Source organism: Topomyia yanbarensis, chromosome 3, assembly GCF_030247195.1.
Source record: "Topomyia yanbarensis strain Yona2022 chromosome 3, ASM3024719v1, whole genome shotgun sequence".
In the NCBI taxonomy this organism is placed as follows: domain Eukaryota; kingdom Metazoa; phylum Arthropoda; class Insecta; order Diptera; family Culicidae; genus Topomyia; species Topomyia yanbarensis.
The window spans coordinates 419,151,778-419,179,118 of record NC_080672.1 but is presented as its reverse complement, the minus strand read 5'-3'; the positions used below and the strand labels follow the sequence as shown (position 1 = coordinate 419,179,118).

At 39.7% G+C, this 27,341-nt stretch overlaps 1 protein-coding gene across 1 annotated transcript in view; it reads right to left on the bottom strand.

Moving 5' to 3' along the window:
• LOC131691529 (E3 ubiquitin-protein ligase CBL-B) overlaps positions 1 to 14,903 on the bottom strand; it is a 245,926-nt gene extending 231,023 nt beyond the window's left edge. Inside the window, exon 1 of the mRNA XM_058978033.1 lies at positions 13,478 to 14,903. Coding sequence (XP_058834016.1) covers positions 13,478 to 14,022 — 545 coding nt within the window. The 5' untranslated portion in view covers positions 14,023 to 14,903. The remainder of the gene's footprint in view (positions 1 to 13,477) is intronic.
• Between the last annotated feature and the right edge of the window lie 12,438 nt (positions 14,904 to 27,341).

Genomic DNA, 27,341 nt, shown 5'->3' with positions numbered 1-27,341 from the left:
CATCTTTTTTTTTTTTTAACGGGCTGATAGGACTGCAGCTTATAGCTTGACGGATCTCGGTCCGTCCCGCGAGACAAAATTTGCAAAATCGGAAGGATTAGCGACTGTCCGCCAAATAAACACCGGTCCTCGGGAGAAGGACTAAATTTTGCGCCTGTTTGTCTCGAAGTATGTAACGTCAAGTTCTCTATTTTGTCTGGTCCAATGTATCCTGCTCCTAACAACACGTGCTAAGTCGTCAGTGATGCAATTAAAACTTCGCATTGATTCCGCTTCTATTTTCTTCCTGATCTCCTCATGGGTCCCCTAGGTCAGAAGCGGATCAATCGACTGTTAAGTAAATTAGAGATCGCAGTCAGTGATGTCTGCGAATTTCATACATACATGCAAACTATTTGGCGCAAGTTCAGAGCGTAACGTCGTGTCATCTAGTCTATCATCCTATGGAAAATCATTCTACCATCGCCTTGGGGTCAACGTCATATTGGCAAATTTCGCATTGAATCCGCTTCTGTCTATTCCTAATCTCCTTTTTGTCTCCTAGGTCCGAAGCGGATCAATCGACTATTAATTGTAACGGTAAACATACTAGCAGCAGAGTTAAAAATATTCGAAGCTCTTTTTTGACGGCTGAAAATGAACCTGTTGCTACTCGCGGTGAATAGAAAAAAAGATTCATTCAACTATCCATCTTATTCATTCAGTTGAAATTCGTACAATATATTCATTACACTAATTATCTAGGAACATGTTTTCAAATGCCGATAAAGCATATGAAACAACAATCATCATCGCTTACATCGTGCCAGGGCCTACTTTGATGCGTTTGATTCGTTGCTGCACGGTCGCTTCGTGTAATAATCGGAGCCGAATGAAAATCTGCATGGATGAATGGGCGGTTTGTTCGTTTGACGTTTTCAGCTGCGTCACTGAATATCGAAAATGAATGCGGCTGAATATGATCAATTTTCATTCAATGAATTTGAATATTTTTAACTCTGACTAGCAGTATTAGTCCTTACTCGCGAATACTTTTCCTTCAACTGTGCTGTTTCTTCTCTATCTTATAACTCGATTATCCCTGTTCTAGTCAATATACATATTCATTACATTATTGACCAGGCAAACCCTTAATTTTATCTATTATTATTATCCTGAGTAGCTATACCAGTGAAGGTATTTTAGGATTTCGCAAAAAGAATCTCTGCCAAAAAAGGCGTAAGAAATATTTATCCACTATTAACCATAAAGTTAGCTCGAACCGAATGTCCGCCTGGTTCGACTCGAATAGACCACACCGACCCGAAAGGGTTGCTTATCATTTCTGAGAGCCGGTGTGCTTGGTCGAGTTTAGTAATCATAAGAACAAATCCTGAATAATTAACTATCTCTTAGATGCCAGTCCTGCACTCCTTTCCTGAACTAGCCTCATACTCACGATCAAAAGAGTCGACAACTAGTAGGATCCACATGTCCCCCACCCAAGCGAATTGATCAACTTGCAAGTAGGAGCACATATCTACCAACCAGCCTAGAAGACTTTCGAATCAATGAGAATGGACCATGCCAGTCGAAGGCCACAGGCCCAGCGTCATCTCGTACAGTGTCATTGTCATTTCTCAAGATGAGAACCTACAAAGCCTAACTGTTCTTATGTGCTAGTCCGTATAGATTTTGGTTTGCTGAAACGAAACAAGAAAAGCAAAACAATTGTGATTAGTATCGTAGCTATAATAAATAAATAAACGATTTCTCCTCTGCTGTCGGTTTCCCTGTTCGCAATCCTCCCTCCTGTTCCTGATCTGTTTGGGCCACTGGCTTTCCGTTTCCTTGGCCGTCCCGCTCTCCCGCACACATCGTAGCAGGAGAAACAAATGAAAAGACAAAACAAAACAAAATGAAAATAAATGGACGTCTGCTATCTGTGCCTAAATTGATGTTGCTTCTCAGTTTTGCACGACCCAGGGGGGACTTGGCCTTGATCCCAATGCTCTGTCACCGATGTTACGTGATATTCGTTATGGAATATTCTTTGTTTGGGGGCCATTCATAAACAATGTTGTACTTTTTTATCCCTGATCCGCTAATACGACTAAAATTTATTTTATTCATCATTTTTATCTCGTAACGTGACGCTCTTCCCCTATTGTCAACATCCAACATCATTTATGAATGGTCCCCTGGTGATATATTTAGAGCAGACAATCCAATGACAAATATGATTGACAGGATTTTAGCGCGCTCTTGGCGCCTTGTGTCACATCTTCATGTTTGTTATACATCCTAAGAATACCAAAGCATGCGATGTGATGACCGGAAGATTGGAGAAGCAACTCCTCCCCTTCCCCCCCATACCGCTTGCGAGCAGTATCCAAACAAAAAAATACTACCCGTGCCGCTACGCTCCAGCGTACTTAACGACACAGCAAGGTCTCGTTGCCCCCAATTACGAGTGAAACGAGCGAACCGCAAAAACATTTCGTACATTATGGTAGAACACAATTGACTTTACGCAGATCCGTCGTAGACCTACAGTGCGCGAGGTGGAGCAGTTGATCAAGGTGAAAATGGCATTTGTACTTAGAGAAGTGTCAAACATACAGCTACGTCATACGAGGCAGGTAGTACTCATAACGTTTAACTCTCAGCTCGAGGCAGAAAGCTTCATAATGAGAAACAACATGCAACACTACGTTGAATACGTAAACATCAAAACCAAGATCCCCGTGTATATGGACAACGATCTTACGGAAATTGCTATTACGATTTGGCACCGTGTACTACGACGGACTAAGTTAAAAGATGCCTGTCGGGGTATGAAAAAATGGAATTCGTCACAAATGACAATTGGAGACGCTTTTTCCCTGGCATTCTCAACGGTGTTTAGATGGTGCGAATATGGCTGAACCAACCCATACCTTCTTACTTGACTTTACATTTACGTGCCAATTCTGTAACCAGACGGCACACCACGGCAAGTCATGTGCCGAAACAACTAAAGAAAACTCATCTACTACAACTAACACTAACAAATAACTTTCGACATCTGCTGATACACCAGAAAACCAGTCAAAACACAAATGCCGAACAAACAATATTACAAGGGTATGTCCAAACCAACAGCTAACATACTTACTAACATAATTAGGGAAATAGTAAGCAAACAGAAGACGGCTATACAAGAATCACTCGAAAACACAAAAAGCACCAAACATTTAACAGCGACAATCAAAGCTCTTCCAGTGACGATGGCATGGAAGCAAACACGAGCTTCGTAAGGTTGTTGTAGTGGCTATCTAATTGCATCAACTAGTACGAACACAGGACTGAAATCCTTAATCTCGGTTTATAAAGACTCGCTCATTAGAATATCGAACGCTCTTCGAAAACCGAAAACGTTTGATGTAAGACTTGCGCAAATTCCGTGCAATTCACAATTTGTACCGGTGAGTTGTAAAACTCTCCAAGGATTCTCAGTTGTTGTTCGAACACGAGCTCAGCTGAAGAACATCGAAATTCTTCTCGAAATACGGATGTCAAATCAATCAGTATCAGTGGAAGACGATCGTGTCAATTTTTTGGATCGGTACACGCCAATGCCGCTTTCATAGTGCGATGAAAACGATCCAGCATTCCATTTGATTGCGGATGGTAAGCGGTGGTGTGCTTGTTAGGTACTCGTAGAAGATGCGTGAACTCCTGAAACATTCGAACTCCCGGGCCTGACCAGTGGTGATTGTTTCTGGAGTACCATATCGTGACATCTATTCCGTGTACATGGCCATTGTTACCGTTCACAACGCCATGACCTCTAGCCATCGTGAAAATCTCTCGACGACTGACAGCAGATAACGGAATCCTTTGGATGGCAAAAGTAGTCCAAAAACATCGACATGAATATTTCGAAATCGAGTCTATGGCGTTTCGAAAGTCGCGTTTGATGCAAGGGTGTGTCGAGAAGTTTTAGACTTTTGGCACTGCTGACATTTTCCGACAATCTTCGTGCTGTTCTTGTTTATCGATGTTTAAACAAATCTATTGATGAGTTTTCTTGTGGTTATGATTTCAGGGTGTGCCAATCTATGTATCTGACTCATCATCGCTACTCGATGTTTTTCTGGAATGTAAAATCGAAAGCAGTTATTTGTGGAAGCATCGCAACTATCGGAGAAGATAACGACGGAAGACGACGCAGAATTTAATAAAGCCTGTCACTGGTGGTCAGTTAATCGATCTTTTGTCAGTAAATTTTTTGCAATAGTGTTGCAATAGACATTGCATCAGCGACAATGTTATCTCTACCACTGATGTGGCGTATGTCCGTTTTAAACTTTGCCACCTATTGTGAATACCTTTTTTCGTGAGGATGACGGACGGAGTTATAGCAAAAGTCAGTGGAACATGGTCGCTCTAATAAAAAAATATACACGAACTTTAGCCCACGATTCCACATATTGTTTGGGTGATACCCCGAACAGGTCGTTAGGCTCTTGAATCATATGATTTTAATTACGGTTGTGAAAATTTTAAATTGTCATCCTTCTATCGAATGTATAAGATATTTCACAGCTTGTTTTGTTGCAGTAAGCTCTCGACCAAAGATGAATATTCTTGCTGACTTGTCGGAAAAAATCCTGGGGATTTCTAGACCCCCACTCCATCCTTCCTTCAAGTTGCTGAAGGACAGCTCCCGCGATAAAGTGGAATGCGCCACCAAGGAGACCGAAGGGCGTTCATTCGAGGAAGCAATACAGATATCATCTGAGGCAGTGTCCGCAAGAAGCCTGTACGGCTATCGAATATAACCCAGACGGCAACTTTTGAATTTGTCACCTAGCAGTGCCGCTTATAGAGCGTGAAAAGCTGACAATTGTATAACCAAGGCACTTGGCAATGCATCGCTTTTTCACCGTACTTCCGATGATACCAGTAAATTGAGTCGTTCGATGTTCCAGAACTGGAGATGGATCGGTTTTTTTATGTTGCCCGCTTCTTAATCGGCGACTTTCAGTTGTGCGCACCTCGATTTCACCTGATTGTCTGTTCGTGATAGGTCTACGGTGCGACTTAGTCATAAACATAGAAAATGATTGGACGAAATCTTCCCGAAAGCGTGTACATATTTTGGACGGTACTACGACCAGCGTCATGTTGGTTGACCTCTTGGTCTTGGATTTGCTTTGAAAGTTTTCATGACGTTCTGACGAAGCTTCTGTATAAAATAACGGCCGAGAAGTAAGTGGTTCCAGCTTGCGTCACAGCTGGATTAACATCTATATCTCGATTAACCATTGTTGGTCTCTTTCGGAACATCTTCTTTTGGCAAATCGTCTGAGACTATGCAAATATGCATTGCGACATTCTAGTTTGCGTCCGTATATGAAATCTTCCCCTAAAGTACTATGTTCATTCACTTAACAAATGTTATAAGAATGAGTAGAAGAATCCTGATTCCTAAGCAGTTCCGTTTTGAATAACCAGTACGTTTAATGAAATTATATGGGAGTACGGATGAGGCCAACCAGTGAGGTGGGCTAAAACATTGTTTCCGTCGTTCCAAAAAAGCGGTATTGATTCTTTTTTTTTTTTTTTTTTCGAGAGTTGTCCTACTGGAGCTGTAGAGCTAGGTTCTCGGAAGGGCTCCCCGTCAGAATCACATACTACAATTTGCAGACGAGACAGGCAATGTCGCCCAATAAAACACTGCATAAGGCCAATTGTAGCGGGCCGTGATTCTGAATGTGATATTCATTGTACGGTTCAGGTATGTGTAGGCGTGGAGACTTCGTGGTCTCGTGTATCATCGCGAGGGGCTCGAGAATTTGTACGTTAACGCGTCCAACCGCGTGCGCGTTTGTATGTCGCGTGTGCTAACGTGTATGTAACTTCGCGTGTATAAATTAAATTTTACAACCGTATGTCTATTTGCATATTCGAGTGAGTTCTAAGATGATCGCGCGCGGACCGTGGATCTAATACTTAATTTTTTGATGTACGGCTCAGATGGTAGGAGAAATTGAGATCTTCCATATCACCAGAGTTCCCGGCCATGTCGCTATAAAAGGTGTTGTCTAGTGGATATGAGCATTATTTTTAGATTTGTCCAACTGAATGTATGTATCTATATTGCTAGGACGGGGGGTAATGATTTCCCGATGTGACCGTTTCATGATCTCGCGAACACGGAAGTTTGTAAGTTCGCGTTTTAGGCCGCGTTTCAGACCTCGTAAGTACTAAAGCGTTCTTCTTATTACCGGGGATTTATTAGGTTTACGTGATCGCGGGCGTGCGTTGTTGATCGCGAAGGGTTTAAGCGTTCGTATGTTAACGTGTTTGTCATTTGTGATCGCGTACATGTGACTTCGCGTGTATAAATTCGATTTCGCAATCGTGGGGCCATCTACATATTCGTGTGTGTTCCTGGATGGTCACGCGGACCGTCATTCTGATATTTAGTTTTCGGTGTACAATTCACATTCTGACAGGGAGTGAGTTGCCCCACATCACTAGAGTTCCCGGTCAAGTCGCCACGGAACGTATTTTCTAGTGGATATGAGTTATTTTTTTCTTATTTTTCCTTTTTTTTTTGTTTAATTGGTCTAATTGGAGGAATGGACCCAGACGTTTGGTGCCGAGGATGGACTTCCGGACGTGCCCGAGTAATGATCGCGCGCGTGGTAGTGTTCACGTGTATTTTTGGATAATCGCGCGGACCGGGAATTTGATGCTATTTTTTTTTAGTATTCGGTTCAGATGCTAAGAGGAAGATGGAGAGACTAAGATGGATAATTCTTAGGCTACTGGGACTGAGGGGTAAAGGTTTCCAGACGTAATCGATTCATGATACCTCGTTTGTAAATGTCTAGGTGCTAAGACGTTCAGACGATCGCGAGGGGCTCAGTTTAGGGTCTACAGCTTCCAGACGAAATCGATCTATGATCGCGTGAGAGCGCGCGTTTGTGTAATCGTTCGTGTAACCGCGTTTGTAGATTTGTAGGTGTTGCGATGCTTATTTATTTACTGGAGCTTTTTAAGTTTGGGAGATTGTGGGCGATGATATGCGTTGGTGTTTGCGATTATATGGTCGCTTTATTGATCCGATTTGTGTCCTCGCAAAAGGTTTGAGAGTTTATATTTCAGTACATTTGCTCGCTAGTATGTTCTGTGTATTGGCGTGTGTGTAGCATGTAAGTTGTTTTGTATAATCTTACCCGCGGCTCTGATGCCCCTCCCCGATTGCCCTATTTCCATGCCCGAAGAGATTGAGCCGCCCCAAAACCCCATAGTCCCGATTCATTCAATGTTTTCTCAGGGTGAGGCTAGTATTTGTGTATTCTTCGAACGATGTATCTTTCTGATCGTATATATTTAGTCTTACCTTTATGTGTTTTACTCACTGATCTCTATTATTTCCTCCCTTGACGTTGTCTCTGTAAGTTTGTGTTGTTTTCAGAGTGTTTTTCCGATGTTTCGTCATCATATGACGGTGTCGCTTCAAGGTCTTTTTTTGGTCCCTCTCCAGGATGATGTCGTTTGTTTTCTGGGACGCTTGTCTTTTTTATTTTAAATTTGCTGAAATGAGATGTTACCCAGCCAGAAAAAAACAAAAGAGAAGAAAGAAAAAAAAAGAGAATTTGTTCTATGTTAGTATTCTTTTTATAGTACATATTTATATGGTGGTTCGGTTTGCTGTCCCTTAATACCCACTTGTCGCGTATTTGGGTTAGTTGTCCTCATCCATGTCAAAGAGTGTTGTGTCCTCACTGTCCGTGGAGCCCAAGAGTTCCGATGGGACTAATGAGCTGCCACTACTGTCCAGGTCCGAGTCACTACTCATTTCGTACTCCGATTCAACCATGAAGTCAAACAGTTGTTTTGTCTGTGTTTTAAATCGTTCTCTGTCGTTTGCTAGTTCTTGCCATTCTGATATGTGTATGTTGCTTCTTTCTATGTCTTGTCTGATGCTGGTCCTCCAGGAGAAAGCTGGCCTGCCCTTTTTTTTTGGCGTGGTATTTTGTATTCCATGGCCGTTTTTAATATTCCCGTATTTTCGCTTCTCAGCACATGTGCGTAGTAGTTCAGGCGGTTAATTCTTATTTTGTTATTTATAGTGTGTCCCTTCAACCAATTCTGTGCGATGTTAGGGTTCTCCGTTTCTGTCTGATCTGCTGCTGTCTCGTTTTCTTGTTCTTCGTTTTCCACCATATTTTCACTATGCGCCTTCTGTCTGTTTTTCCCAGTAGTTTCCTCCACACTGAGGCTTCTTAGTGTAAGCAGCATCTCCGTTTCCATTCGTCTCAGTGAGTTCCTGTTTCTTTTTAGCACTGCAGATATTTCCATTGAATATGAGACCACTGGTGTGACCAGGCTATGGTACAGACGTTTGATAACTTCCCATTTAAGCGGATGTTCCTTCAGGAACGAGCATAGTGTGTAAAAGGCTTTATACGCTTTTTTTATTCGTTCTGCTGTGATTTCTGTGCGTGTGAGACTGCTCGTGATATATGCCCCCAAATATCTAAGTTTTGTAACTATTGCCAGTTCGTACCGTCCGAATTTTCTTTTAGTCTCTGGTGCTGTGTTGTTCGTGATATAAGGGTCTCGGTATAGTACTTTTGTTTTGTCCGTGTTTAGTTCTAGCCCAATCGAATATAACAGAGGCACCAGGGTATCTATTAGTTTGACGATATCTTCTTCTCTTTCGCATAGGAACAGTATGTCATCGGCGTACCCCAGGACACATGGCAGCTTAATCTCGTGGTTGTGCTCCAGTCTGACTTCTGGCATGAATTCTCTGAGGGAGATCAGGACATGGTGTAACATCAGAATGAATAACTGTGGGCTGAGAGGACATCCCTGTTTGATACCTCGATTTTTTTCATTGTCGTCGTTCTTTGTCCGAACCACTGTATAGACGTTGATTCGTGTAGGCATGCCTTGATAATTCGGTTTATAAGTTCCTTTGAGACACCCAATTCGTTCAGTATAGTTGCTGCTTTGGAGATGTCTATTTTATCGAATGCTTGTTTTAGATCTAAAGATACCAAGATTGTTTTGCACCCTTTGCGCCATCTTTCGTCAATGATGCGCCGCAATACGAATAACTGGTCTGAGGCACTTTTCTTGCTTTGGAAGGCCATTTGATACCCTGGCAGCTGATCTACTTGGCTAGTTAGCCTGTTCAATAACAGTCTTGCATATATTTTGTAAGGGCTGGTGCATAGAGTTATGCAACGGTAGTCCTCGATGCTTTGTGGACTTGTTTTCTTTGGTATCGGTATTTGTATCGTCTCAGTCCATGATTTTGGTATTACGTTGGTTTTAAATGTCTTTTTCATTAGCTCTGTGAGTTCTTTCAGCATACTCTCCGATCCATATTTCAGCAACTCATTATTGATGTTGTCGGTCCCCGGTGCACAGTTGTTTTTGATTGTCCAGATAATCCCTCTTATTTCTTCTAGTGTTGGTTCTGGTCCGGCGTCACGATCATCATCTACCTCTATGATTTGTATTTCCGCGTCTTGGTTTGAGTATGATTTCACTTTTTCTTCCCATTTTTTAATGCTGATGTATTTTCGTTGTTTATTCTGTTTATGCTTTTTGTGTTGCTTAAGGAATCTAAAGGTTTTTGTCATTTTCGCCATTGTGTTTTCTTTGTCAATGTCTTCTAGGAATTTATCAACCTTTTCTGAAAAATGTTTTTCGAACGCTTCCCTTTTTTCGATTCGTGCCTTTCTCGCTATTCTTTTCAATACTGTGTTATTCCTGTCCTCAAGCTCTCTCTGGTGAGCCTGAGCGTATTTGTCCATTGCTGCCTTCCTTCTAGGGGTTAAGGGAGATCTAGGCGTTGTGATGGTTTCTTCCGCTGCGTCCTTTATTGCATTGTGTATTCTGTCCCAGTCGTCCTCCGTGCTAGCATCTGGATTTTGCATCTGTCCTTGAAGGTTTTGATCCTTTTTTTCTTGGTAATTTTTCCTCTCCTTTTCGTTTATTCTTAGTATCTCTAGATCCAGCTTTCTTATTTTTTGTTGAGGTGGTTGGTTTTTGTTGGGTATATGCCTTTTCAAGACCCGATCTTTTGAAATGGGTGCCGATGGTATCAAGGTGCAGGCGATCATTTTGTGGTCGCTATGCAACCATTCATGGAAGAATGCTCGTATGCGGGGGGGTTTCAGAAATGGCATTTTGGTCATCAGGACGTGGTCTAGTTGAGAGCAGATTTTCCCGTTCGTCCACGTTGTTTTGACTGATTTGGAAGTGCTAAATGTTAGGTATTCTTTGAGTTTTAGGCCATGTAGTAGATTTTTCAGATTTTGTCCATTTGTGTTGCAGAAATCGTGGAAAAGATTCGAGCCTATGACGTCTCGGTCATTTTCTGCAAGGTCCTTAATCCCGATTCTAGCATTCATGTCTCCTACTATTATTATGTTATTTTTCAAGGATGACGGCAGCGTGATGATGTATTTTGCTATTATTCCAAACTCTATATTTTCTTCTGACCTTATATATGTACAGATGATTAGGATTTTTTCCCCAAATATTTCGCATATGTAGGAGCATGAGTTTGAGCTGATTCGCTTGAAGTTTTTTTCATTATATAGTGGTTTAGCGATCAGCATTGCCGTCCCCCCCCCCCCCCCCCCTATGCGGTCTTTTGATTGAGTCGTATCATTCACATTCATCCACATATAGTTTGGTGTTGTCAGAGAGCATTGTGCCATTCTTGTTTCTTGCAGCCCTATTACTGCGAATTTTCCTTTGACAAATGTTGCATCCATATCAGCGCGTTTTTGTTCATCTGAGCATCCTCTCACGTTCCATGACAGAAAGCTGAGCTTATGTGAGTTTTGAAGATCGTAATCTGTTATTAACTGTTCGGCTGAGAGTGGGTTGGAACTGTTACTTAGTTGTGATACATTGGGCCGATTGTTCATATCGTTAACATTTCTTAATGGAGGTCTTATTTCCCCGATTATTTCCTCAGTATCGGTTGCATTTCGAACTAATCTTTGTACCACGCTGTCATAGTGGTTTCGAGCTGTATTTCTTAGATCTTTTCCGCTTGCCCGGTATGCCAATCGTATTACCCCGCCTGATGCTGCGCTCCGATTAAAGTAGATCAGGGGGCCTCTCTCGTTATATATATCAATCCGTCTTCTCAGTATTCTAGCTGCTGCGGCTATGGTTTCTTCACCTCCCCACTCATTTGTGGTTTCGAGTCTTGTAAGAAATGTTCCGATCCTCTCATGCATGCCTCCATGTAACCGCATTTCGCTAACTGTGTGTTCTAGGAAGGGACCGAATTCTTCCATGTTGTCCCTGATAAACCTCACTATTCTTTGCCTTAATTCCATCACTCTCTGTTTATGCAACGGGGTTCCGGGTTCTGAATTATAGTATTGGCAAACGATTGCCGAAAACAAGCAGTGTCCATCAGGTGGCATTTTTTTCACTAAAACCGCGCCGTCATTGTAGTACATATGCTCCATTTTTACCTAGTACCTGTCGATTTCAATAAAAAGGATATTTGATATCTCCTGGCTTCCTCGATACACCACGGAGAAGAGTTCGTTTTGTTATTAAGTATTAATCGAACAACATACATGTAACATGCAACAAAACTATTTGGAATCGTCTAAATGCCAGAAAATAATATACATTTACTATTAAGGACACTTGCATTCCGTTAGAAGTTTCTCATGCAATGTGTACCGGGAATGGAGGGCTTACGTGCGTCGGTAAATTAATCGTATCTTCATTCATCCAATCCGAATGAATCGAATCGAATGCACGAATTGAACACCAGTATAAGTGACCAACGAACCCCAAGAAGGATCACCCACTATTCCATCATATAAGCCAGTTCTGCATCCATTCCCTGGTCCATATGTCACAAATACTCAGAAGACCCACATACACAGATAGACACACGACTAGCACACAACTGTACACTAGTACCAAAAACTACAACTACTACAACACAACACAACTAATAGGGTTCTACTGTTATTTTTTTTTTTTAAGGTTGGGCAGAGAATGCGCAAAACTCACAAACGAAAAAAGCAGCTCCCCTCCACACCGCATGCCAGATCCCCACAAAAATCAATCAGCGCATGTAGAATGTTGTTACAGTACTGCTGACCGACTCCCATGAAGATCCGACATACGGTGCGGAAAAAACCGCCTCCCCCGTCCGCGAAATCCACCCCCCCCCCCCTCCGTCCAACCCCAATGTGCCTGTGCACGTTGACGAGGTCGACCGATAAATCGACACACAATGACTCCCACTGCTAGCCGTGCCCACAAAGATTGCCGTTAAGCTGTCGAACAATGTCTGCAAACACAGCCCACAGAAAAAGTCAATCCACGGCGATCCGCCAATCGGCCACGCCAGTGCGCACAGGCCCTTAGCTGACTGTTGGTTTGGGCTGGTGCAGCGTATGAAGTAACACAAAACATATAAAAGGCCCACAAGCCCTCTCGGTCTCCTCGGGGCACCACTATCGAGGCGTGATGCAATAACCATCTCAAAGCAGTTGTCTGCTCAAATATGCTTGAAGATGTTCGCAGTACCGTCAAACCCGTCCGCCTACGAGAGGGTTCCAAAAAAGCGGTATTGATTCGTATCTAAAATAAGTTTCACCTCATCGATGTGGCGTTTGAGACCTCTGACGTTCAGGTGACCAATACGCAGATTGGATATATTGTTTGGCATAATATACTTGGGGAAACGTCAGCGACGTGGTAGTTAGCAGTGCAAGGATGTTGTGACAGCCGCCGATCGAAGAAAACCGAGGAGTCTTTGGAACGGGATAAGAGCTCAGATTATTCTCGACGCATGTCTATAATTTCTACTAAAACATATCGTTTATGCTGGGGAAGCAACACCGAGACTATCGTTTTTAACAAAAAAACAGGCTTGATTATTTTGTTCTGCTTCAATCTAAGGGCGAGGTTTCATTTACGGAAGGTGCTTATCGCCAGGACTTCGTTAGTAGTAAATCTGTAGGCCAGAACGAGCCCGCCTTACAGGTTGCAGTTTTGCTTCTTTGTGCTTCTTGAAATACGTTCGGAGTAAAAACCTCAATGTCGCTCATCTCAGTAGCTATCTTCAAAACTGGTGCATTCACCCCCGAAGTCAAAACAGCCTCTATTCACTTCAAAGCATTCATCGTACTTTACTTTCACTTCGGATAAACACAACCGGTTTCCGATTTACCGGAGCCATCGCACTTTGTTTTCCGGCGATTCAAATGAAAATTGCTATTACCCAACCACCATTCGCTAAACAACGCAGAATTTGCGGAAACGATTATTTTCCATTACAAATTCCCCCAAATCGACCTAATTTTGAAAAGCAATAATAATCCGGGAGGAAAACATCCGCGGTGTTGTTGCAAACGATGACGTTTCCCAAGTTGACAGTTAAGCCCCACCCCCACCAAATCATTCCAACTGCAATAAAAAAACCACTTGCCTATTTCCGAAGCGGGTCTTCCAGAAGTCCGCTGCATCCGCCTTGGTGATGCGGAACTGGTCCCCGGCGAACAGCCCGTTCGGGAAGATCGCCTTCAGCTCGCTCAGCATGTGCGAAAACACCAGACTCAGCTTGGTGAGATTTCTCCGGTAGTGGGAGTTCTCGTCAAACATCTTCTCTTTACCCTCCTTGAATAGTTTGATGGCTTGCTTGCACTTTCGCATCAGGTTGTTGATGAAGATGTTGAAATGCTCGTTGCCGTGCAGAAGGTGCATCTGATCCTCGTACTTGGAGTAGATCAGATGCAACCGCTGGTACGTATCCGGCAGGATGTCAAGTATGAAGGGGGGAGAATTTTTCAAATTCATTTTAGACTGCTGGCAAAGTTTGACGACTTTGTCCATCAGCTTCCAGGTTTTCTCCAGGGTCTTTTTGTCCGTTAGGAACTTCTGCTGGGCGCAGGCATCCGATATTTTGCCCTGGATCTTCGAGAAGAACGAGATGTTAGTTCTCGGCTGCGGACGAGCTCGGTTAGTAGCCGCCATCTTGACATTTATCAAAACTTTCAACCACAATACACATACACGACCCTCCTGATGTTCGAGGGCTCTGGCCGCACTGAATAAACTCCCCGAAATTAAAACAACACTCTACAGACACTTCCTTCCTCGTCTTACGAACGAAAAAACGAAATCACCCCGTTCCCAGGGGATTTTTCACTGCTGCTTCCTTCACTTTGACCAACCACTTGGAAGCTTTTCATCGCCAATCCCAAAGCATTTTCACGGCAAATTTCATAACGCAAATAAATATTTCACGGCAAGAAAGCGAACAAAATACGCGACACAACCTCTGCCTCTCACTTGCTAGGCAGTATACACAGAGAGCCAAACACAAACACCGTCACAACACAAGCAAAACCTCATCGCTTTTCACCTGACACTTCACTTCATGACCACTACTCATTTGACGTTCATCATCAAAATTGCTTCTTCTGCTTCACTTCTCTACACAAGCAAGAGCTCGTGTCAGGAAAGTTCACCAATCCAATCTCAATTCCGTATGCAAACAAACACCAATACGACCGGACATCAGCAGTTGACAGAAGTTTCCCTTCATTCCGTCTCGCTCCGATCAACGATTGAGAATGTCGCGCGTAACCAGAGTGCCAGAACGAGTGCGGCGACAAGATAACTGTTATTTGTGCAGTAACCCTTCTCTTCTTGCCGTATACTGCAGATGCTGGGTTTAATTTTCTGGGGCACTGCACTTTCACCACGGATACCGGAAAACGTCGAGGAAAGGAATTCTTCGCGGCTACGTCACACACCGTGTGTAGTACGAGCGAACGACGCACGGTTGAATTAGCACGAATCACGATTTATTTGATTTCCGACGAGTAGTAACAGAGAGAGCATCACAAAAATACGACAATCCATCCTGAAAGCTCGAAACAGACTGAACTTTGCGTTGCTGCTGTGTATGGCAAGAGTGAATGATTGCGTGATTGTGTTCGTGCGTTTGGAGAGATTTTGATAGGGACTGATTTCGTTGGGTTGGTAGCTTTGATTGTGGAGAGCTGTCATTGCAATCATCATGAGGGGTACGAATGGTAAATGCAATTGGAATGCTATGCAACGTTCACACTGCAAGTGTCAACGTAAATTAATAATACGTTTTTCATTGATGGCAATTTTTCAAATGTGTTTTTTCTGTTTTATGCTGGGACGGGATTTACCGATACATGTTTTCTTTTTCTTTTTTTCTGTTCATTCTATCGTTCGTCTCACATAGGACAGTACCCCCTGGTTTCATTTGACGTCCGTTTTTTGCTATCTGCATGTCTCGTTTCAGGTTTTATGTTCACCTGATCAATGCACATTCTCATAATTTCTTAATGAAATAGGTAAGCTTGTCAAAGTAGGCACAAATCCCCGACTATGTACGGGGAACGTGCCATTTGAGTCAATATATTCTGATTCCTGAAATAACAAAAATTATAAAACTCGATTTCTTGAAAAGGGCAATACTAGCAGTCACATCATTCAAAGAAAATCAACTCTGAATATTTCCAGATTTGTTTTTAATATTATATAAAAACCAAAGACGTTTTTAAAACTATTGTGTTTCTTAGATCCTAGTGCATGATTCAGTGATCAAAACACAAAACTTTATAAAGTCTTCAAAATTATTAAATTAAATTCTGTTTTACTATATAAGTCGACTGAATGATAGTGTCGCCCTTTCGGTATTTATTTGTTGCAAATGGTAGGTATTTGTATTTTGTATTTGTTTATTAATATTACGACAACCTGCCAGCATGCCCTTTTAACTCAGGTCAAAGCAGCAACATTTCAAATTGCACATATAAATTATTTTTCAATTTATTGGGTTAGCAAATCTAAAGAACTAGCTTTAAGGTAAAACTAAAAGTTAAGGGGGTCGTTTATTCTCGATGTTCGAAATTTAGCTGTTTTTTGGGGAATAAATTGCAAACACACTAAGCCAGCCAAAAGTTGTTCGGTAATTTCTTTTGACGACTACCACAGTAAAGTGATATTTTTACGGAGCTGTCAGCAAATTATTTAAAAAATTGCGGTAAAGTTTTAATATTTTAACGATTTTCAGTAATTTTTCGAATAATTTGCTGAAACCCGCAATATTTTTCACTGAATTTATCAGCACTTCTGTTTTTTTTCGGTACATAAACATTATCCAGTAAAAAAACTGACTGATTGTTCGGCAAAATTGTACCAACATTACCGAACCTCGGCAAAAACTTACAAAACAGGTACAGCAAATCATCTGTCAAATCGCCATTTTCAGAGGAAACTACTAACTGACCAGTATTTTTTGACGTTTGGATAGAACGGATTGCGGAGAGTTCGGTAACCGAATTGTTTTACTGAATTGATTACCGAACGGTTTGCTGTTCAAAAACCCAGTAAAATTTTACTGTACCCAGTAATTTAAATTAAGTGTGTTGAAACGCTGTTGAGTGAGACTTTCATAAATGTATTTTCCGATTTCAATATTTTTTTTTAAATCATTCAATAAGCATACCGAGCGGGATCTGCATAATTTTATTTTGATTAATTTTTGTAGTCTCTAATATGTCAACAAATGACGCAAAAATTCAAAAAAATATGAATCGTTGCATAAATTTTACAATTTGCAAAATAAAAAAATCGGTCTCAGAAAAATATAGCCAACGTTGAATATGAAAAATGACTATTTTCTGATTACAGATTACTCAACAGCCTATACTTAAGCGGGATCCTAGCAGTAGCTAATGTTTTCATTTTCTGGTCAACACCTGCGGTCTTAGTTCATGATGTCTTTTGATGAAGGCCGTCCGAGTCTGTAATCGACGCCGTTGACTTCCTGTTTGCCTGAAACTAAAAGTTATTATTTTACTTCTCCCTGTCATAACTGTCCACCATCTCTCCCCTGGTTCAGATACCTAGATAAGGAAATCTCCCCTTCCCTTCTGAATACCTTCACAAGCATAATTGTCTCCCACTTCCTGTTTTTCTGGTTTCGATTGCTAAATTTAATAATGTCAAAAATGGCCTACCAAAACTACTACAATCTTATAAAACTAGCCTTAACTTATCCTCCATTAAATCACTTCGAATCCCCGGATAAACGAATCCCCGGATAATCGAGTCCGACCTGTAGTTGGAACATTTTACCACAGAGAACAGACGTCCATCTTCAGCATTCAACTTGTGTAAAATCTCTAACGGTTTCGAAGGTAGTTTGGATATCTAAACCAGGTGCGCTACTGTCGTCATGTTTTTTGTGGCTGAGTTCGACAGAATTGACAGCGGTTATTCCTCTAACCAGTCAAACTAGTCCAGAACCGATTCGGACTTCCAGCATGAATTCCAGCTCAAATTCGTCAACCGATAGAGTCGGAATCGGTTGTTTTCTTTGAGCTAGATTCCATGCTGAATCCATCCAGGATTTCGAACCGGGCGGCGCTAGTGTTTTTCGTATATTAATTCAAATGTTTACACACGTTTTTTTTTTAAATATTTTTGTTCGATCATGGATGTCTGTTCTCTGTGATTTTACCATTTTGATTATTGCTTTTCAACGAACAATCACCCTTATTCTTGTTCACAACGGATGCGAGATTTGTTCGAAAGTGGTTTGTATTCCCGTTTACGACAGTAAAATCAAATGGGCTTACTAGTATTTGACAATGAATACTGTTGGACATTTTCAATGCACAAGGGGGTCGTCAATGTGCCAAGTAGATGTTTTTTTGATTGTTCGGGGAGTTTTTTTAGAAAAATATAAGTTTTTTATTCAGTTCGTTAAAAGAAGTTCTTCACCCTTATTCTTGTTTACGACGAATGCGATATTTGTTCGAAAGCGATTCGAACGAAAAGTAAATGCCATAATCAAATAGCCGTTAATAAAAAAAATCTTTTTCAGCTTTTTTTTGCACCGTTTCTCGAAATAGCACGGAATTTTTTTACACGGTATTATTTACACGAGACGCATTCCCCCTTAAAAAAAAAAGAATTTGGTGTACATATGTTCGAATATGTTTGAATATAATATTGAGAGATTCGCTGAAACGTACATCGTCGCTGTTGTGCTATCTTATGACAAACGCCATTTTGGGGTAAACTGAGTTAGATATGCCACATTAGTTGTCCAAAAAATCTCTACAAAGTCGCGTTTACAGAATTTTGATATTCTGCTTGGTTACTGAAATATAGCGAGAAACGTGCTGAGAAATTTTTAATTTTTTGCTTCAAATGACTGTTTCTGGGGATTAACTCAAGGTATCTTGATATATAAGATGTTTTTATGTGTAAAACTATCTAAAGAACACAATGGCATAATTACTTTCAAAACAAAATTACACGAATTGTGAGAAAAATGTAGTTTAAGTTTTAAACTGGAAATATAGCATATTTGGCAACACTGTAACTAAAAATAACTATTTTTTCTAGATTCCCTGACTCATTTCCTTCAAAATGCATCTCACCGATTGTTTATAGACCAAATGAAGCCAAAGATATGAATAAAAGTTAATAATTGATGATTTTTTTCTATGGAAAATTTTCCATGCACGATTATGACACGCCATACAAATTTTGTCATCAATACACACCTATGACACGTGTGAGACCGACTTTTGTTTACATTTTTAAAGAAAACTCGCAATGTAGTTAACCGATTTTCGTAATATTTGAGAGATTAATGCAGAATAGATAGAAGCATCATTTGTTTTCTTTGAATTGTTTATATCATTTATAAGTTTCAAGATATTCAATCTCAAACTTTAAAAATCGTTTTTCTCGAAATGTGCAAAATGGCGCTTGTCATAAGATAGCACAACAGCGACGACATGCCACACCAACTGCTTCCTAAATGCCGCTGTAAGGTTGCCAGTAAGTTTTTGGTGTAACTAGCACTTGTATTTGCTATTTGCGCTTGAAATTAAATATGTAGCGGTAGTAATAAGCCTCTCATTTTGATTTAAACGCAAGGACAATTTTCAAAACAGAATTTGATTGATAAGTATAGCTCATTAAACCAATTTTATCAATTCTGTAATCTAAACAGAATGTTTGAATTTTGCTGAACGTGATGAATTTGGCACCACTTACATCTGGTATTCTCAACCTGCACAAAACGTTGCACAAAGCAGGCATTGCGCATCTCGAAACGAAATGTTTATTGTATGCAAGCTTGTAGGAAAAAGTCGATTCGAAATGGTTCCATAATGTCGCCCCAGGGCTGATTTTTGGAACAACTTGTTTACCCATTCAGCCCTTCGTTATGCAAATTTTCAACATTATGACAGATTGGCGAAACGGGTGTACCCCATTAGGCATAAATACGTTAGGTATACGGACGTTTGGAATACGTACGTTAGGCATAATGGACGTTAGGCATAAAGACATTAGGCATAACGGACGTTAGACATAATATACGTGAGGCATAATGGACGTTAGGCAAAATGGACGATTGGCATAAAGGAAGTTAGGCATAAATTTTGATATTGAAGTATAATTGTAAAGAAATCACTTTTGACGTTGACGGCATCGGGTCGTAATAGCACAAATGCTTGAAATTTTTGATGTTGTAGAATTACTCTGGAAGCTGATAAAATTCGATAAACATTTTATTCTATTGTATATACTTGAAGGAATCTTCACTCATATAAAAGATGCATAACGAATGCTTGACGTGCGGGAACTCAGCTTGCGCTAATGTCTTGGCGAACAACCGATAAATTGCACATGACTAAAATAAGCTAAACACTCTTGTTTAAAATCAGTTTTATTCGTATTAGGGTATAAATTACGCACATAAACAACAACCTTTTTACACAGCTATAACTTTTGATTTAAGCATAATTTATTCTCAAAAACAAGTAAGACTAGTAACTGGGACGATTACCTTTCATTTCAGCGCTAAAAGTCCCTAGAACTGAAGTTATTGCTATTAGCATGATAGAACTCCGCTAGAGCAGTACTACTAGAGATATTTTCAGATAGCGTTAATAAATGGAATTTGATATATCTTCGTTATTTCTCATTGTCATTGAAAACTGCTAAAACGTATCAATTTGGACCGTCTTCGACTATCTTTTCGTAGCATATTTCGCTTCGGTAACTCGGTAAAAAAAATTCTCCATGATGAAAATTTTATAGGAGAATTTTATTAAGCATCGGAAGGTTAATATTGAGCAGTCCCCAGCACGGGTTTTCAAAACTTGTTTTTTCCTTTTTTTCTTAAACCCCATGAACGCTAGAAACAGTTTGGGAATGAAAGGGTTAACTTAGATTAGATCCTACATGCATGCATGGTGCAATTGTCCAGGAAGAAAATATAAAATCTTGAAGAACAACTCATGAAAGAAAGAATGATGCATTTTATTATTCATTCAATAAATATACGAATATTGCTGCTTCTATATTGATTATCTCTCATATTATTAAGGTCAATGATTATATTCTCGAGGTCATCAAAAATAGAACAACGGAAACTGTCTGCTATGAGGGAGAGTTTTTTTGGTGTACTGTGACGAGTTACCGAAACAAAAGAGGTATCGTCATTCGTCACAAACATAAAATCCGTACCCTAATGCTGATGCTGTACATAACACTGCAAGTTTCCATTGGTGCCAAAACTTAATGTTTGTTAATTATTTTGCTTTTTTAAATATTTGGGTACAACTATATTGGTAATACATCTAAGAGGCTTGAACTGTGCTTGTACCAAATCTGTTCACTTAAATGAATGAATACTCCACGTCCACGGAAAAAATAGAGAAAAGCTCTACACTTGCAAGGAATAAATATCTCGCTTGCCATTTTTCATTTTGGAGTCTCTTTTTTCTAGCCCGAAAAAAAACAAGCGTAAGGTTGAAATCTCTATAATAGTTTCGCTACTATGGGACCATGCATAAATGACGTAGCATTTTGGGGGGTAGGGAGGGTATACCAAATTTGTGACGAAGTGTGACGAGGGGGAGGGTAGGGTCAGAAGTTGTGCGACGTAGCATTAAGTTTAAAACCCATTGTTTAGAGAAAACAATTTAATGATCCTCCATTCCCAAGAGAAATAAATTTAAGTTCAAACGAGTTACTTTTGAAGCGGTTTTTCATGGGGTAAATTTTACGATTTGCGAAATTACAAGTTCGCAAAAATACGAAAAGATTTTGTATGCGGATTTAACTTGCTACATTAGTTAGCTAATGTTTCTAACTAGTAGACATAGTTTGGAAGCTGCATTAAATTTTCACTTCGGATTCAACCAAACAAAATTTAGTAATTTGGATGAACGTATGCTTCTTAGAATCATTGGCAGCTGCAGGATTGTGAACTGAGAGAACTTCTCTTCATGCTCCTCTTGACATATAAACAAAAAAAAACTATCAACACTATATTTGTCATGAAATGGGCTTATTTTGCACGTGATTTTCTGTTATAATGAAAATGCCGATAAAAGTTGTCAAACATTTTGAAAAGGCATGTATTTAAAATAATTAAAAAACATTTGTAATTTTTTTTCATCTCCCGATCGCTTTGCATGGGACAAGGGGTAGGGGGTAGGTAAATGCGACGCTATTTACGAGGGGGAGGTTAGAATTTTGTGACCAAATGATACGAGGGGGGAGGGAGGGGTCAAAAATCACCGAAAAAAAGTTACGTCATTTGTGTACGGCCCCTATAGAGATTTCAACCTTACGATTATTTTTATACTTTTGTGAATTATGCCTATCGTCCATTATGCCTAACGTACATTATGCCAATCGTCCATTATACCTAACGTATATTATGCCAATCGTCCATTATACCTAACGTCCATTATGCCTAATGTACTTATGCCCAACATATGTATGCCTTACGTACATATGCCTAACGTATTTATGCCGAACGTCGCGCACCCGGCTAAGCGCGGTTTTTAATGAAGCGCGACCGTTCCTTTCGATCAGGAAAGGCCGCGTGGAATTTTGGGAAAATGCGCTAATACTGAACGTGGTGAATTTGGCACCACTTGCACCTGGTATAATCAACCTGCACAAAACGTTGCATAACGCAAGGCTGTTTTTTGCAACAACATGTGTTATCATTCAGCCTTTCGTTATGCAAAATCGTAATATTATGATAGATGGGCTAAGCGCGGTGCTTCAAGGAGTGCGGCCGTTCCTTTCAATCGGGAAAGGCTGCGTGGAATTTTGGGGAAATGCGCTAATTTACCGAAATAATGTTTTATTACAACCTTTCAGAAGAGAGTAAAAATTGCAGCATTCGTATTAACAGCCTAAAGTGTATTCTACTTCACTTCGGTTATTTCTCTGACATTACCCACTCATACTTTTCCTGGTTTTCTCTTTCAGTCTTACTTTTAATATCGAAAAGCACAAACAGGATTCTCATTCAAAAATTGTAATGAAATCAGTCATTTATTATGACGACTCGAATTGTCTAATACATTTAATTCAAATAGATAGTTTGGAATTTAAGCCAGCTGTATTTTACTAGGGACGATCAGGAAGGAGGGTAATTCTGCAATACATTAGCCATCCCCTAGAATGAGAAAAGAAATTAAAAGGAAGACACGAATACAAGATAGAAAAAATAAAATCTGTATACTATTTTAATTAACATCTGAAAAAAGGTAATAATATCTAATGAGTTTGGTCAACACTTCTCTATGCCTCCATGTGCATAAAATATCCTTGGTACACCAGAACCGATGGAATCTGGAAATTTTGTTCTTCCGTCTAAAAATGGAGCTATGTAAACACATAGTTCAACTAAACCCAACAATTTTTTTGTAAGTTCTTGTGAATCAACTTTTTAACCAGTATTTTTCAACCAGTAGGCCTCGTGCAATTTATAGTTACTACATTCATAGTTAGGCGGAGACACTGAGCGGAGCCAATTGAACATGTCAAATGCCGGAGCCAATCGAGCATGATGTCACAAAATGTTATGTTTTTGAAAATATGTGAAGGAGGTATTGAAATCGTGGTGATAATAAAAACACTAATTTATTGTTTCTGCAAATTTTTGATAAAATGTTTTCTGGCTTGAAGTGTGACATGTAGTTTAGTTTAAATTGCGGTTTAATATGCCAAAAAAGCAAATTACATTAAAAAAAAAGAATAAAACATGTTTATATTGCCATCGACTTACTATCCTGACGTTTTTCGCGAGGAACAGTGACTCGGCTGATTCGTAAACGGAAGACTGTGTATTTTTTAATTATTTTTTCACGGATTTGATGGCAATTTGGCTGCAGGTATATTTGACATAAGTCTGAATAAGTTTTTGTCCAAATTAGTATTCACAAGTCGAAGATGGTCGATATTTTTTTTTGAACACTTCCTCCAATTCCATAAAAAAATTAAAGGTATTTATGTTGACGTATGTCAATGCATTGCCTGTGTAATCTTTCAGTTTAGTAAAAAATGTAACATCATCCATAGGAATCTCAGTTGAAGTACAGCATTTTATACATTAATTGCAAACTTGAGATCGAAGCGATATCTGACGCATAATCATACCCGACAGATAGTATACGACGTTCTATACAGATGATCTACTACATAATGCATTACATTCCTCGATCATTTCCTCGTCATCAGATGGTACTTTATTTTCGCAAATATTTGGAGATTCAATACAGACATCACTCGATTTTTTTTTCTTGTGTGCGTTTAGTTGCTAGCTGTGTGAGAAAATCAAGTAACCAATCGCTTTCGTCCCATTCGTAATTTGCAATTGCTGCAATATCGTTAAGATATTGTGAAACCGTGAGTAGCTTAAGGTTGCTCTTAATCTGTAGTGCATTTGGCCGACTTTGCCGACTTCTGAGTTGAGAGAAAATATTTTCCAACGAGTCTTGTGTCAATCTTCCATCAAGAAAAAAAATCGAATCCTTCGTCACGCAAAAACTTTTCTTGAAGCCTGAGCATGCTGTCGGTCACCATTACTACTGCGGATTGCCATGGTTTACATCTCCTCTCGGACCCAACTTTAAGCTATTTGATCTATCAAAAAAGCTGTTGTCATTACATCTTTCCTCCCAGTTTCATCACTGAACAATCGTAGTGCAGCTGCAATTCCATGACTCACGTACTTCGTGGAGTTTTTAACTTTCATTTTCTCAAAATTGGAGGTACTTTTTGAGAAGTCCACATCTTCGAGTTTTAATCCGCATGCCATACGGAGATCGCAGCCCTGTTCATACAAAACCAGCTCTCTTAAATGGAAAATATCGGCCATAGGCGTACTTAAACCACTCGCTTCCACAATTCGCATGTCTATCTCAATAGTGCGGTTCGCAATCCAGCCTTGGATCATGCTTTTGAATACATGTACACTATCTGGCATTATTTCCAGTGTACGGGATGAATCTACTGGATGAATTATGGGTCTATTACAAAGAACTTTATTTCGTGTATGCATAACACCGCAGTCATTCCAAAATCTTTTGTTGTTACCTGAGTTAATGAATAGAAAAAGTAGATTATAAATTAGCTTAGCGAGAATTGATCAAAAGCAAAAATTGATTTGGGGGCGAGCATAGCGTCGTTGGCAAATCATCTACGAAATTTATCAAAATAAACAAGAGCTTTGCTTTTGTCTTTTAATGTTGGAGTGTGTAACTATATCACCAAGTTATTATTAATAGTTTTAATTAATTTTTTCTAGATTAACTGTAATCATACTGTTCCAAATAACTAGGATTTTAAAATGTATGGCTTTTTTAAACAGCTGGAAACTCGAGAGGTTGTTAGGTCATATAAATAGGCATACCTCCACAATCACTGATTACTGCATGCACGCGAAGACCTGTCAGCTCAGTTTTTCGGATCACGTCGAACAAAATCGATTTTAAACATCCATGTTCGACTTTATCACCCGTGAAAAAATAAGCAACGATTTGTTTCCACCTTGCTTTGAGCCCAGCCAGCATAAAAACTAGGACATGGTTTGCTAAGCCTGAGTGATTTGGAAGGGTGTTATTACCTACGAATCTTTTCAAATTATTACAGTAATTTAATCCGGGTTGAATGGCCATCTCGTCGAAAATCAGAACACAATTTATGTCGGATTCACTAACGCAGCTTACTTTGTGGAGCAGAAGATTGAAAACTTCATCCAATATGCCGCTTTCGAAATGAAGTGACTGAAGTCGCTCTCTTAATGTTCGACTACTAGGCAGAAACCGCTTCTTTCGTTCGATTTCATATGCTGTCGATCCACATGAAAATTTACATTGAAGACCTTCTACAACACTTTCCTCTGACCACTCTTTAATTTTTTTCAAATTTTCGGTCATTAAACGGAATTGGTCGGTGGTCATTTTTGCCTGCACATCCTTCAATTTTCTTTTTAATGCCTTGTTCTCTTCTTGAAGGTTGCTGAAATATTTTATAAGTGAATTTAAAAAAAACTAAATATAGAAAATAACCCGCTCACTTTAACGTTCCACTGCATTGTTCACAGCTCTCTACTAACACCAACTGTTTGCCAAGCTCAATACCGCCCAGTCATTCAGGATGGAGAAATGCTTCATCCAAAAACTCCATGTGAATGTACTGTAGGGCCTGCTCGGTTTTTCGCAAACCTATTTGGTGCTGAATTGCAATGCTTTGATCGTTTCCGGAAATAACGGGAGCACAGCGTTCATCTTTTCGAAAATCTGCCGACGCCAGATGCAGTTGCGGAACATCTCGAAAAACCGGAACTGCATGACTGGTTTTCAAAATTTTACCGCTTGGAGACAAATATAAACTTTTTTCATCAAAGTGGAGCTGTTAAAAATGGATAATATAACTTCTCAAGCAATAAAAGCAATAACATACACTGCATAATCTAGCCTTTTCCGGAACAACGAAATCTATTGCAAGTTGACAAAAATCAAGCCACTCTTTCATTAAGTTTTCCTGCTTCGGGAAACGAAAATAAGCCACATTTTTTATCTGACATCGAGAACTGTTCGCGCAGTTTTTAAAAAAGCACTTCATTGCTGCAAAGTTTACGTTATTAATTGATTAAATAGTTCGTTTCAGTACTGTAATAAGGAGCGTTTTGTAAAGTTTGAACAATTGCACGGGGTGCCAGAATTTTATTTCTGAGAACACAGTTGCCAGTTTACCAGTTTTTGTCTCCGCCTAACTATAGAATGTAGTAACTATAGTGCAATTCTATAAACCGATAAATTTAATAACCAACATCATAATCAAATACAGGGTTTAGTGATTCGATTAATTTAGTACGTAGTACTAGCCAAGAATGTCCGCCTAAGACACACTTCCCGTACATGCACTGAGTGTAAGTTTACCGAGAAATATTAGATAAAGCTCTTGCTTTGTTATCAGCAAAGCTTAAAAATTGTTAAGTTGCCAAGATTTAGGCGTAATGTAAAGCACGCAGTAAATTATCGATGGCTGGCAAAACTTTGGTGGGCGTTAATAATGACGCTTTTATCCAAACGAAAAGCTATTGCTAGGAGTTCTATCCGAAATTTGAGCATGAGGTCTGGCTAGTTTCTACCGCAATTCCGGCTCAAATGAAATGGTGAATTGGACGCGGTTGTATTATTTGAGCCGCAATTCCCGGCACTAGTCTACCAGAATTCCGGTTGGTTTGGCAGCAAAAATTGCGTGTTTGATTGACAAGTAAAAACGTTGGGTTTACCTTCGAAGTTTGCTGAATAGTTTCCTATTGAAACGTCCAAAAAATTGTTTAAAAATTGTTCAACACGGAACCAATGAAGGACGTCTGTTCAACGGTTATTTGGACGTTGTTCAACATTGGTTCAACGAACGTCCTACATTGGACGGTTTTGAAACCAATCGTTCTTAGAGGGTTCCTATTCAGTTCAGATAAGCCACACGGAAAGCTGCTGACCTCTTTTTTTTGGCACAAAAACATTTTTTTTCGAATTTTAAACCAAATGTAGGTAGAACATTGAATCAACGTCAAAGAAAGGACACTTGCAAGAAAATTAAAAAAACATTCTAATATTGCAACACATACATTGGATTTGTCATCTACAGTACTGCAAAAATAAATTAGCATAATTTTTTTTAACTGTTTATTATACTTTCAGCAGAATCCACGTTATTACATCAAAAAGCGTACGGATTCCACTTTGTTTTCCTGTGAATTTGTGCGTCCGGCTTTCTTATTTTCGTATAAATTTAAAATCCCATTACTTTTTTCCATGGTGAATCATTAGCGTCGCTGCAGGAATACATTTTGGCGCTAACACTGGTTGGGATATGTGTTCAACCTATTTACTACAAATTTAATAAATTAGATTTTTTTTTCGTTTCGGATATTCTTCCAAATTTTTCCCAACACTGGG